Source organism: Morone saxatilis, unplaced genomic scaffold, assembly GCF_004916995.1.
Source record: "Morone saxatilis isolate NCDOM2014 unplaced genomic scaffold, NCSU_SB_2.0 Contig23, whole genome shotgun sequence".
NCBI lineage: Eukaryota > Metazoa > Chordata > Actinopteri > Moronidae > Morone > Morone saxatilis.
In genome coordinates this window covers 21,313,415-21,328,413 of record NW_023339796.1, presented here as the reverse complement: position 1 = coordinate 21,328,413, position 14,999 = coordinate 21,313,415, and the positions used below count along the sequence as shown (strand labels likewise).

Sequence of the window (14,999 nt, the reverse complement as noted above, 5' to 3'; positions counted from 1 at the left end):
TGTGTGACTGTAGTGAAAGTGCTGAAAAGAGCAGGTTGTGGGCAGGCAGATGGCAGAGATGGAGCTGGGGAGCCAGAGAGCTGAGACCGGATGGAATTGATCTTATCTTTGAAAAATACAAGAAACCTGTTGCAGTGTTCTGCTGTGGGTTCTGTATGGGTTTGGTTTTTGGGATTGAGGAGATGGTTTATGGTGGAAAAAAGCTGTTTGGAATTTCCTGGACTGTTATTGATGATGTTGGAGTAATAGATGGACCGGGCTTCTTTAAGGGCCGCTGCGTAGGCCTTCTGGTGGTGTTTGTAGGCCAGCTTGTGTACCACCAGGCCAGATGATTTGACACGCCTCTCAATGGCACGGCCAGCAGCCTTCAAGTCGTTTCCAAGATGAACTTCTGATATGACACAGAAGGGGCATAACAAACAACGGGAAAAGAGTCCAAAAGCCCTTAACACTGCCAGTCTCTTACATTAGCTCTCCAGAACATTGAGCTTTGGCAGCAAACACTACAGCAGCATGAACTATATTTTCAATTCGTTCGTCAGAGACCATGACTACATTGTAAGACCTTAATTACTCACACTTGTTCGTCTGGTACAGTGTCTTCACCACCCAATGTGTTTATATATGCCTTAGCTTCTTCGGGCTTGGTAGTGTTATTCACGGTGATCCTCAGAGTTGCAGGATAATTTAGGCCATAGGTGTGTAGTCCGAGCAACTGGAGCTTCCTTCTGGCCTCATCAAAAGCCTGATGTTTCCTCTGAGTTCCGCTGGAGAAGTCCTGGGGGGAAAAAATCCTGCTGTCCTCAAAGCAGACATCCTTCGCCCACCTGGCTGCCTCCAATCATAGCATGGGGGTAAAGTCTGCATGAGTCGGCCGAGGTTTTTACGTCTGCCTCGATCCTCCTGGTCATCCAGACGCTCCTGCAGCGAGACTTTTTCCAGGTATGAGACATGTTTCTCCGTCTCGACATTTACGCCCTCCACCGCAGAGATGCGTTGTTCAGCTTCCCCAAAACGGTTGGTTGTGTCTTGCAACTCTTTCGATATGTCTCCAATCTTTTGCAGAAAAGAGTCAAACTTAGCCTCTATCACCTTGGATATATTTGCCATAAGTGTGGCCATGGCCTTGGTCATTGCTGGGCTCAAAACTTCCATCCGTGTTGCCAGCCGCGACGTTCCTCCTCTCCTGTGTCTTTTTTGCAGTTTTTGAAGCCATTTTAACAAAAGCTTTACCCCAGAAGTGGTCCAGTAACATCACCTAAGTTTTTACAAGTGTTTATATCGAATTGGGCTAAGTTAGGCTGATGATATGATCAAAAACTTAAATAACACCAAGGAGTAGGCAACCTCCGGAGTGGCATGCAGCTCTTTAGCCCCTCTCCAGTGGCCTCCTGTGGCTTTGATAAAAATGAATGATATGATATAAGGCTCAAATATGTCTGTTACATGTAGCTTATGTTTATTGGGGTCCAAAAATGGCTCTTTTGATTGTAAAAGTTGCTGACCCCTGTAATAATTGGACACTGTGATAAGATTATTTTCTCAGCTACTGTTTCAAAGACCAGGATTGAACTTTGAACCTCATCTTTTTATTAAAACAAGGATGAGAAGCCTTTAAAATGCTCAGAAACAAAGAAAATTGTTCCCACAATATGTTGCAATGTCACTGTTCTTAGTTGTCAAGACGACAACATTTATTTGCCATTACCCTGACTCATTAGTAGTTACATCTGTCAGAACTAGTCTATGTGGTGCAGCTCACTTAAATTCAGCGCTAATCTTAGTTTAGTAGTTGCATTGTAACAGTGCAAGTTTGAACGTAGCAACATCTGGTGCAGATGCAGCAGCTGTTCATCAAGAGGCTATATTGGCACATGGTAGCGTTTGTGTGTCGCATTTGTGTGTGCGTGTCCGTCAGCAGTGTTTCAGTGCCCGTAGCAGTGTAAAAGAAGCCAGTAAATTGCCGCTCTGTTGGTCAGTCTTTCTTTCGTCTAATCCGCATGAATTGACACAAAGGCAGAACTTCCTCCCCTTCGTTCTCCAGCTCCCTGACTTTCTGTCTCCATCTCTTCATCTTCTAATTGTTTTTTCCCTCTCCCTCTCCATCTCTGCCTCGTTCAAACACAGTCACTGTATCAGAGCGTTAGCTTCTCCCTCCTCCTCCTCTCCGCCCAGCATTAGCACCCATTCACACACTGTTTCCTTCTCCAGAGCAGGGTGCAAAACGAGATCACCCTAGGAACTGCACAACAGATTGCATGTGGCATTATCATTCTGTTTAAGTCACCACACTTAGTGCACACACATGCTTGTATTTCTCCCAATGTGAGGACATCTCATTGATTATAACGCAATACCGTGTCCTCACTCTGAAGGTCAGAAACTGGTTCAGTACGCACACACATTCACACACACCTTGGTCCACACATGTCGATTCATTTCACTTCACACCAATCAGTGCTGTCGGTGTTAGAGCCAAGAGGCAACACAATCTCCAACCAGCCAGAAAGAAAAAGAGTGGAGATGAAATCTGCTTCTCCTCTTTACCTCTGGGCTCTTCAGGGTTTCACCACTTGCTTGTTTGAGTATTTTGCTAAGAGAGAGGTGCAGGAATAGACTACCAATAGTATTGGAATAATATGTTAAATTGCTTTGTGTGTGTGTGTATATTTTTTTAGTATGGGCATAAATGTTTGCAGGGTCTAAATGTTTCACCCACTGAGCACCAAATGGCAGTAAATCTTTATCTGATCGACACATCAGTAAGGAATAGTGTCACACAGGCTGTAACCTTTACAGACAGTAACATTTGAAGCTGTTAGCTATGCAGTATTTGGTCTTCCCCCTGACTCTTATGTATACTTATCTGCCAGCCACCAGAAGTCTCAAGTCAATCAGTTCAAAGCATCAAATATGCTTCTGGTTGACTGCCTTTTACACCACTTTAGCATCCAAAGCTTGACATACTTGACCCTATAAATCCTCATTGGAAAGCACTGCATTCAGAGGGGACCAACCTACATGGTAGAATAGAGTATGAGCATAAATATTGTAATACTGTACCCCTTGTATTTGTACTATATTAGTTTATTTACTTTATTTAGTTAGATTTAATTATTTATTAGTTATAATTATTTTAATAAGACTTTATTTAATATGTATTCAGTATAACTATATTTTGTTGGATCTAGCCCTCAAAGCAGTTAGAACAACACATTTTTTGTTGGTCTGCTTGTTGTTTATTTTGTCTTGGCTTAGCTTGGTCGATTTGACATGGTTAGTTTGGATTGGTTTTGTAATGTTTAGCTTGATTGGTTTGGTTAGGCTAGAATGGTTTGGCTTGGTTTGTTTGTTGGATTTAGATTCAACTAGGTTACTTTGGTTTGGTTTGTTAGTTTAAGTTTGGTTTGGTTTTGGAGCTTTGTTTAGTTTTGATCTGGTAGTTTACTTGGATTTGGTTTTCATTTGGTAGTTTGGTTTGATTTGGCTTGTTGGTACGTTTTTAATGGCTAGTTTGTTTGGTTTCAGGTCTTTCAGTTTTCATTAATTCGTTGTTTCCATTGTTTTGTTTCTCACTGCTCCATGACACGGAGATGTGTAGCTAGCCTGGAACAGAGATACATATGTGGGTATTTGTTATGTAGGTATGAAATGATTCTTTGTTAAATAAGATTAGAGTGATGGCAGCTGCAGCTGTTGCAGTGTTTCTTTCTCTCCTGATAATATGTGTGTAATGTGTATACACAGGAGTACATCCTTTATCTCTCCTTCTTTCTCTGGCTACACACACAAATACACATAAATATACCAAAACAGTGGCAGGTTGTGTATTGTCTAGCTGCCAGTGTGTATGACGCCTGCTGTGTCACAACAGCATATAATTACTCACTCAAGTGGTTTATACACACCACTAGATCTCTGAGATGCAGCGTATGTACACACACACATCCTGAGGAAAGGTAAGTGTCCTGATGTGAAACTGCCTCAGGTCCATATAGCAGAGTGACATCTCATTTGCATTCATTTACTCCTGTTTTGGCTCATTTAGTGACACAAACAAACTGCTTTTTTCAGACAGGCCGAGGGTGCATTTGTTTCACAATGTGGAGGAAAACTCTCAGCAATGGACGTCTTGTCTCTGTGCAACAAACTGATGGCAAAACACAGTGTTAGCACTTATTCCAGAGAACAAAAGGATACATCACACTCACAAAAAATACATTGAAATGCCTTTTTTAATGACAGTCAGCAGTCTGGCAGAGAGACATTGTTCCAGTGCCTGGCTTCCATCAGCATTTACACTACTTTTTTGGGGCCGAGAATGCTTCTTTTGTTCTTGCTGTCTACCTGTCTAACATACTTTATGAAGTTCTAAAACAATGGAAAGGTGTTGTTTCTTCGTTCAGCATTTATGCTGTTTTACAATTTTTTTCATGGAGAGACAAACTTTCTAAGTGTCTTTGTTTGAGTTTATGCGGTGCATCCATTTTCTATGACTGGCATTGTTCACAGCTCTATCACTGACTCACACCACATAAAAGGGTGGATTAATGGGGTTCTCGATCAATACCAGTCAGTCAGTCTATTTACTGACTCAGGTGGTGATGTTCTGGCTTTATGTTAAGACAGATTTATTTGTGCAGCTTAACAGTCTCAGAGGGCCTTACAGGGCCACATTAGACAAGAAACACAAACAACTGCCTAAGTGGACAACAAAATAACCCCCCCCCCTAAAAAAAAAAAAAACCCTAAAGGGAAAAATCTGAGAAAACCTTAAATAGGGATTACATGAGACTAAACCTCTTACAGGGTTAAATAGCAGCAATGAACAAATGACAGAGGTAGTGGATTACTGATACAATTAGACGCTGTAAGATAGCATGAATATAAGTTCAAAGAAATATTAGTCTCAGAGGTAGAAAGGGGAATGAAACCGCAGCACAACAGCCTTCAGGATGGCAAAGATCTGGGACTGTGGTCTCTGCTTTTCTCTGTAGAGAATTTTGTCTTTTTTCTGATGTTTTTATATCTAGACATTTACCTCGGTAGATTATTTTGTGCCCTTCTTGCAATCAGAATATAGAGGCATCCTATTGTACATATGGAGTCAACTGTCAACAACTGTTTGTAAATTTAATCTCAGCACAGATCAACTTTTATAGACTGCTGAGTTTTATGGGAGTCATTGAAACCACTATGTGTAGGATTTGAAAAAAAGTACTATTTGCAGATTAAATCGAGAATGACACTGTGGTCAACAGCCATGCATGCTGCCACGATTGTGGAATTACTTATGCCTCCTGAATCAATTCAAACATCATAACCACACATAAATTGTGCTAGGGTTGCAATAGTATATGGTGTATTCCACAGTTATTATTATTATCATCAGTTACAATGATGAAATAAATGAAGACAGAATTGTTTTTTAACGCTTTATTATAATTTAACAAAATATGATGTCCTATTTATTTATTTTTTTTTGATAGCACTAATGCATAGGGCTGGGAATCGAGAAATCTTTCCAAATTGTCTGATCTATCACAATCGAATGCCACTGAGCTTATTGATTCCGATAATGTCTCATGTGTCAGCGCTGCTGGAAACAAGAGGGAGTCATGGCGGTCCAAAGCATGGCTTCATTTCATGATACAGTCAAATTCAGTATTATTATTAAGCAAATACACACTGTATGATACCGCTGCAACCCTTTAAGGTACCACTAGTAGCGCAATGGAGCAGTGTTCATGCATGCGAGCACACGGTTGACACAATACATATTCCTGCCATTGGTTTCACGCTATTCTACTTGCCTACAGGTGGCAGTAATGCACCAAAAAACACAGAAATGCACAAGCAAAGGCAGGGAAGAAGAAGCTAGTAAACAATGCAAGACTTTCATAACAAAACTAATGTTGCAAATGTTTTATGAGGATTGAAATGCATTCAGCACGCTCAAGGATACACACAATGTGTTTTGGTGAGGAAAACTGAATCTTAACATCAATTTTGTTTGTTTATAAGAATCCACAATGGATTGATTTGAGTCAGTTGATTTCCTATCTACACTGCTGTGCCTACTGCTAAAGTTTACCAGGTGCATAAATGTCTACAAAGTGAATCTTTATTACACAAATCAAGAGCCATAAAAGCAGCTTATTTTCTGTGTTTTCAGGTATTTACCAGTTCAGAGTTCCTGAGTCGTCCAAATCCGGCACTCCAGTCGGGAGAATTAAAGCCACCGACAGAGACATTGGGAAGAACGCTGAGATGTATTTCACCATCGTCAGCGGGGACGGCATGGACATGTTTGACATCTCCACTGACAGAGACACCCAGGAGGGAGTCATCACTGTCAGCAAGGTGAGGGGGAGAGAGACTAAACTGTGGGCTCAGAGTACTAATCACATTCATAAACTATTTGTGTAGCACTAATGTGAAAGCCAGATTAATTAGGACAACACAATAAAAAAAGGTTAAAGATGCAAGTAAAATAAATAGCAGCAGAGTAAATTCTAGCTGCTGTACAGAATGAAAAGTCAAACTGCATCTGTTGTAAATAATGTGAAATCTGTTGCTTTCCCGTTCAAATGAGGTTGGCTTTTAATTATCTTGATATTTTTCTCACGGCATTGGTTAAATCAAATTAATTCTAAAGCAGTGATTCAGCAGATCCCACACTCTCAACTCATAGGGACCCTGCCCACGTAGTCTGTTTTACACGTACTGTTAAATATGCAAAGCCTGGGCATGCTTGACAGATGAAAGAAACCAAATTAAACTTATTCATCTTTACCTTCGCAACCCCCCAGTCCTAGCCTCTGCAGCAGGCACTAACACACAGGACTGAAGCTTTTTATGCTGCTGGATCTTTAGAAATGAATCACACCATCCTCCACAGAGTGTTTACTGATGTACAATCACAATTGATTTTTAGAAATTCTTTTGTTCCTCTTGCTGACACAACCTAAGAAAGTCTGCAAGCTTCAACAAAGAGGTAATGATATTTTGTCAGCAGGATATGAGATATCCAGAATTCCTTCAAGGCGGTGCGTGTAGAGTTGTTCAAGTAAATCTGATGCTTTGTTCTTGTTTGAAACAACAAGCGTGCGGTGTTGTCACAGCTGATGTCAACGAACAGACTTTATCAACATTATTTGCACTTTTGGAAAACTATTGTCATTTGTCATCAGATTGAGTCTGTCAGCTGCTTATATCAAATTTATATTACTGGTAGAATTTCCTCTGGAACAGAATGTGCAGTTGTTCTCTTCCTTATCATTCAGACAGTCAGTAGCCCTGATACAGCAAGACAATAAAACAGATGTGCTCTTAAACTCCATAAATCTGCTTGTGATGCTCAATTTCTCAGCTGTCAGATTAAATTATATGTTGAAACTTTATGCAAATGTGTTCTGCAAGCCCACTATGTACAGCAAATAAACTATTTGTCTTTTGGCTTGTTGGACAAGTTTTACTGAATAGATTTTAGTCTAATTCCTTATTTAAAAGGTTTTCTCACAATACTACAAACATTCTTGTATCTATAATTGTACTGTATATCACATAAACCAGGTCCAAAATCTGTGCCCCTTTTAACGGTTTAATCTGTAATATTTCTGCATTAAACTGTCTACAAACTCTAGAGCTATGTTCTTATGTAGTTGAGTTGTGACTTCATTATCCCAAATTTCCAACAATGTTTCAAACTCAGAAAAATCTGTTTTCACTGATCCTCCTTTGGCATGTGCACGTTGATGTTTTCTCCCCGCCAGAGCCTGCCATATACATTGATGTTTATCCACCTGAAGCCACATGTTTACCATCCACGTTAAGATCTTGGGCTTTTTAACCTAAATTGGACCGATGAAGGTTTTAGTCAATCCAGAACGTCGGATCTAAGTAAGAAATAACGACGCAAACATTAAGCAGCACTCAGCATTCTTTCTGTCCAACAGCGTGGGAAAAAAGCAGTGATTTTTAAGTGGAACTGCTTATTCAGTTTTTTAGCAGTTTAATCAGCAGTCTGGTATGTTTGGAGAGAGAACCCTGTGGATAACTGGCTCCCGAAAACCTCCTGAACCATGAACACTGAAGAATCCTGACGCAATGGGGGAGACGGCAATGGTGGTGAAGACAACAGCTCCCATGGTCCCACGCTACTTTATGATGTCATCAAACATCTTTTGTTTGTTTTTATGCTAGAGACCCCCTGGCAGTAGAAATTACATATTGTACGTTTGAAGGAGAAGGAATATTGGACTAACACAAACACAGCAACAAATGAATGCAAATGTTGCTCTGTCTCTACTGGCCACCATGCACATCTTTTTTGCTGACCTGCTAAACTGTATATTTATATGGCTTATTTTTGTATTCATAATTATTCTCAGCAGGACACATTTTCTGGTACCACTGTTTGTGCTGTATATATAATACATGTAATTGCTGGCTCCAGTGTAAATTTAACTTTGCCAAGCAGCATTAATGTTGATTGTTTTGTTTTTTTTGGTCTCTTTGCCTCTGCAGCCTTTGGATTATGAGAAGAAGCAGTCTTACACAGTAGAGATCCAGGTCCAGAACACCCAGCTGGACCCCCGCTTCATGTCTGCAGGCTCCAAAGACATGGCCACGGTCCGGATTGGCGTAGAAGATGTGGACGAGCCGCCACTGTTCGACAAAGCCAGCTACCTGATGGAGGTTAAAGAGGACGCAGCAGTGGGCGTGGCCGTGGGCTCAGTCAGTGCCATGGACCCTGATGGAGCTCGCAGCATAGTCAAGTAAGTTTTTTTTTTTTTTTTATTAACGTAACAATAGGTTAACTTATAAGGCCAGAAAGCTAAACAATAACGTCTCAATGTAGTATTAGGAGGCAATTTTGTAGCTACAGTTCCAGTGTTTAAGTTGTCCAAGTGAGCAAGGTTTTAGCAAACTGTGTAAAATCCAGCTTTAATTTCCAGTTACAGACAGCTTCCATCAGCTACATTTTGTGCTTTCCTTTTTCTGGTGGATTGACACAGCCCATATAATATTTAGATTACGACCAATGACCAGCCAGTAGTGAGATGGGACATGTTTGTTGGGGTATGTTTAAATTTCTTTTCCAATTTTGCAAAGATATATCAGGGCTCAATAGGTCAAAGCTGTGGTATCAACTTTTTTCTTTATCTACTATAGGCTAGGATAAACTTTAAGTGTAGAAATCCCCTGCCAGTGTCCTACTGACATCAGGATTTAGATAAATCTGGACAAATAAGGTGAACCCAATGTGTGACAGCCTTTTTAGTTGCAGTCCCACTTTGTGATCCTGATGCATTTTTCAGTAAACTTGCTGCTTTAAAATGGAGCTGACAATGAATTGCATTTGTTTCCCAGATGGGCATTGTTTTGCCTTTAGCCAATCAATTATATTTGCATAAATCAGTGACATCACAGCTTTTTCATAGGCAGATGGTCACACTGACGCAAGACACAAGAGCCACAACAACCACAACCTGCATTAGCTTTCTAATTAATGTCTCCTTCATTTTAACAAAAGGACACATGTTGTCCTGCAGCTTAGCTTGCTGAGTGAGCCACCAGTAAAATGCCCTGCTAACATCAGTTTGCAAAACACCAGAGGCCCTATCTAAAGCCAGTGTGGCGGTTCAACATGGCGGACTCCAAAGAAGATAAACAGGGCTCATTCTAAAGGCAGTGGTTGTCAAACCTTTTCTGTCATGCCTCCTGCTTCAGAAGCCAAAAAAAGTTTATGCCCCGTCCCCACAGTTTTTACTAATGATTTATAATCATAGGGGAACCAAAACTAATTAAGAAGGATCCAAGTTGAGTTTTAGCGAAAAAAAGGTCAGCACATTGGTATCAGCGAACTGTTTGTTGGTAAGCTCTTCTTTCTTTTTTTACATCATGTTTTATCAACCCATAACTACTTCCACATTTTTCAATGCAGAAACTTAATTCAAACGTCAAAATGTACAGCTCAATTAGGACATGTTTGTTTATGTTCAGATTTTGGATAACTTTCATAATTTCGAAATATTCCATTCAAGTCTTAATTACTCATTCATACTTTCAGCTAGAAACTCCACTTAGCTACCTTTTTTCCAACTTTTCAAACTTTTTTTGAAAAAAATTATAATGGAAATCAATTAGAAAACCCTTCAAACCCACTCATCTTCAAACTCAAATCTTTAAAACATTCATGACAAGCAGGACTTTCTGGCATTATTTCAACTTTTTTATACCTTTCAGACTTTTGACACAATCTCTGTTCAAAATTCATGAAAATGCCTAGAATGTTCAGCGCTAGAGTGGGGGACATCATCACTAGAGACGATTTGAAGTCGTCTAAACATTGTGTCTTAAAGTTGCTCTCAGAGCCACAATCTTTCTCTACATTCATAGCGCAGGAGCGCTGACCAACTGTCTCAGTTACTCCCATTATAAAAAGGAGAATAAATTTCAGGAGTGAAGCAGAAGCAGCCACTTCTTCCGACAGCTAGTGTGGTCACATTTTTGCCAGTGATTCAGTATATCGATAGTTCTTTAACACACATTTAAATCTCCCACCTTTTATAGATTATTAATATTATTTAACTTTTAGAGCCAGCAATTCAGCCTGGCGTAGGCTGTTCAGCAGTCCGCATTCACACCTGCAATTTCTGCAGAAATGGCCTTCTCTGGTGTTTATTATAATATTATTATTTTCCCTACATAAATCTGGTTAAATAAAAAAAAATATGGAGTTGAACATACAGTATATTCATTTAACCACGCTATATTTTTCCGCTGGTCTTTCATTGATTCTTATTTTCAGGTAATTATACATGAATGAGAACATACCTATGAATATTATATTCCATTTATGATGGTAGATCCTCCTAAATGTTACACACTGGAACCTTTAAAGCAATATTCCTTATATCATATATGCAGTGCAGGGCTGTTATATATGAAACTTTCACTTCCTGTTACTCTATTTTAGAAATCTCAGCAAAAACTACATTGAAGTTGGATGAAGTTTGACTTCAAATGGACCTTGACTCTCTAAAGGCTTGTGAGGAGTTCTGATAAGAGTCTGAAAAGGGGAAACAGAGGGAAATATGGAGCAGGTTAAAAGATAGGTGGTACAGTGATCACTGTTAAGATAATAAACCAAGTGTGTGTGGACTGGACTGTGTGTGAAAACTGCCGAGCACATACAGTACACAACAGAAACCTGCACCTACAGGCTATATTTAAACCCCATTGCCTCACTGCTGTACGTCCATTATTGATGCTTGGCATTAGGATAGTTTGAGCTCTGCTCCTCTCCTGTTAGTAACTGCCCATTGCTCAAACAGCATCAATACATCCTGGGAATTTTCTGATGTTTACAAAATAAAATGCCTAAAGTCCTGTGTAATTTGCTCTGCTACGGCGGGTATTGATCAGTAGGTAAGACTGTTTAGATAAGTTGAAACTTTCCTAAACTTGGAGGGCAATTTGAGTCTCTACCAAAAAGCAAGGAATAGGATACAGCAAATGATTTTATATGAATTATAGAAAATAGTGCAATGTAAAGGCAGAGAGCTGTAGGATGAGCTAAAAAGAAATAATCACAATGGATGGATGGATGACAGCAGTGTGTGTGTTAAACTGACACAGTTGGAGGCTGGAACTGAGCCCGTATTTCTCTACATTTAAAGCAGGCGAACTGATGAGGAACATATTCCAATTAAAACAAGCATGGAACCATGGAGTGCTCTTAAAATTATGTGTCACGAGGGGGCACACACACAATTCCAATTATTCCTGTGTTTGTGCCTTTGTGTATGTGACTGTATCATCTATTCACATTGTGTCAGTGAACTATTATTTTACCGTTGAGTGCTTTCTAATTATGATCGAGGCTGGATGTACTGAGGCAGTGTTTTCTTTTAGATTCATACATCTCTTTATGGAAAACAATAATTAAGTTTGAATGGTACATAATTAACAGCTGATAGCGGTTTGATGTTATATTTCGGAGTGGATAGTGAGACCAGCCTTGATCCTGATGCTGATTCATATACAGCACAATGCGCAGTTCCTGTTCACAGAGCAGTTTGCCTCCACAGGCAGGCGAGGAAGACAGAATCAAAGATGTCTCAGTTCTGTTATCTATGGAGTGCTGTGAAGATGTGAATAGCTGCATTCAGCAACTAGTTCAAAAATAGAGAATGCTCTGTGAGCAGTCCACAGACAGTGGGGAGAAATTTTCAAGTAGCTGTGATGTTTTGAACAGGCTACAGTAAGATTGAATGGGAGGAGAGGACAGAATGCAGCAGCTTCCAGTGCAGCACAATTATGTGATTCCAGAATATCAAGGTAGGCTGTTGAACACAGTCTGGCTTTTTGTCCGGCCTTGCAGATCAAAGTTTCTGCGTCAGTTTTTGGTTTCATAAGAATTCACTTCAGACTTTCCAAAAGTTTGTATGAATTCAGGTTGAAGGAGGAGTGAATATTGGCCTCACAATTGTTGTGAGAATTTCACAGCAGGGGTGTTTCTGCAGCAGGTTTATTCACTGCAAACAGTCGATGTACCCATGCACAGATTATGTCGGTGCACTGTGGCAGTGTCACATTTTATCATTAAACAAACAAAAGCCTATTGGAGCCATAACCCAAATCCAAGTCGGCCATTTTGAATTTAGTGGTCATTTTCAGCAATTTTTTGCATTATATTTGAACAAACTCCTCCTAGGGAAATCGACTTCTTCTTTTAAAAAAAAAAAAATTGTTTAGTGCAAGCTTAAGACCATCACAAATAAAAGTTGTGCCTGTGACTGTTTGTCAGTGGCTTGGCGTCGAATTTCAACATTTAAACTTCAGGAGTCCTGTCCTGAACACATCTACATGCCAATATTCATACTCATAGTGCCACACACTTCACGTTGTGGTCAATACATGATGATGAAGGGAATTATGCAACTGCAGCACATTTTGTAACTAATGTAGTTTAATCTGGATAATTAAAAACGTGCTTTTGTTTTATCTGGATTGGTGAACCACAGAATTCCTTATGAAAAGCAACAAAACGGCTGCACATAGCAGTACAGGCCCATAGTCATGCAAAGTTTATGAGTTCACATTGTAACTTCAACAGCTTTAAAGACTTAAACGTGTCTACAATAACTCCACAGTGTACCACACCACTTTTGACTTGCTCTATCACTGTGAGCTCTTCTCCATCACAGTTTCAGAGAAATCAATTATTCTCCCTTGCTGTGGTGACTCCCTGGTGGGGCTGCACAGATACAAGGGTTACTGTAAGTTCATCCCACCCACTGCCTCAGCTTAGCCCGTTCTCACCTTCTTGCTTCTTACAGGTACTCTATCGACCGCCGCACTGACATGGACCGCCTGTTCAACGTCTATCCGGGGAATGGATCTGTGTTCCTGCTCAGAAGCCTGGACAGAGAGGAGTCTGCCTGGCATAATATTTCAGTCATCGCCACCGAGTTCAGTAAGTCCAGCAGGAGCCCAGGCTATTTGCAGAGATGATGCAATGTATTGATGTAGAGTAGAGATGCATGGAGACAGACAGTCACTTATTATTGAGGGAATTTAATGACAAGTTACAACTAAATATAGTATCCAAGACTGGCTGAGTGGGAAATGGCCACTTCATCCCAATTTATGAAAGAAAGTGTTTCTGTTTTTACGTGACATTTTAGCCATGCAGATAGTGTCAGTCCAGATTTTCAGATATCTGCCTTGAATATTTTTGCTGAAATTTCATGTGTTCTCCTAATCATCTAAAACTAATATTTCAAAAATGTCCCGGTTACTCTTGATTAGGGGCAGGCGATCTGATGATTTTAGATGGAGATCGTCATCTAATGTGTGCACAATCTACTTATCAGACGAAGTTTAGAGATTGCAGTATTTAATTGACTCTTGTTACCGAACCAAGGTTCTAAACTAAAAACTAAAACCAGGCATGACATTTTAAACATTTTAAAATTAAAATAAAAACAAGACTTCAGTACTGTACTTACAAAACAAACAAAAATCAAATGAAATTTTCCGGAAAATGTCTTAGTCAATTTGGTCAAATTTTTATTTGTTTATTAGACAGTGAGTCAGTGTCTTCATATTGTAAGACCTATTTTGACAAATACCCCCATATTATAAAAATGAAACTGATAAAAAATTATTATTGACATTTTTAAACAATAAAAACTAAACTGGAACAAGCAAATTCACTCTAACTAACTGAAACTAAACTGAATTGAAAATTAAAAAATTAAAAATAATATATAAAAAAAATACAAAACTATAATAACTCATACTAACTTCACATAGCCTCACTGACTAGCGTCTCTGCACTACATGAACAAACCAATAGAGTGATGTAACTAGATGGCTCTTTCTTGGGTGATGTATTGTACACAATCCAATTGAGTTGTGAGAACTTGTGTTATTTTATTATTATTTTATCTCAGGTTTTAATCACCATTTTGAAACCTGTGTATCTATAATGCAATATTGTGTTTTTATTGGTGTAAGTGGAAAGAGTATTATATGTCTGGCTGTTGAAAAAATGGATCACGATTTAGATTGTCGATTGTGATTGTGATTAAATAGATTGTCATATTATTTTTTGGCCAAATCGTCCACCCATACTCTGGTTAAAGCTGCAGTAGGGAAGTTTTATAAAAGTAACGTTTTGCCATTATTGCTTTTCACTGTGTCCTGACAGTATTACATGAGACAGATGATCTGTGAAAAAATCAGGTTCCTCAGCCTCCTCCTAGTGCTCTGAATGGTATTTGCGAGAATCCACCTGGCCTGAATGAAAACAAGAAAGATAGAAAGACGCTTTAGTTTTTGGATGGGTTCTTCCTAATGGCATTAGGAGCACTAGGAGGAGCCAGAGGAACCTGAGTTTTTCACAGATCATCTGTCTCATGTACTACTGTCAGGATATAGTGAAGTTTCAGCATAGAAAAACATATTTTTATAAAAGTTACCTA

General features: G+C 39.4%; 1 protein-coding gene across 1 annotated transcript in view; it reads left to right on the top strand.

Moving 5' to 3' along the window:
- LOC118334938 (cadherin-6-like) overlaps positions 1 to 14,999 on the top strand; it is a 90,353-nt gene that overhangs the window by 58,696 nt on the left and 16,658 nt on the right. The window contains exons 6-8 of the mRNA XM_035671041.1: positions 6,176 to 6,363; positions 8,530 to 8,780; positions 13,350 to 13,486. Coding sequence (XP_035526934.1) covers positions 6,176 to 6,363; positions 8,530 to 8,780; positions 13,350 to 13,486 — 576 coding nt within the window. The remainder of the gene's footprint in view (positions 1 to 6,175; positions 6,364 to 8,529; positions 8,781 to 13,349; positions 13,487 to 14,999) is intronic.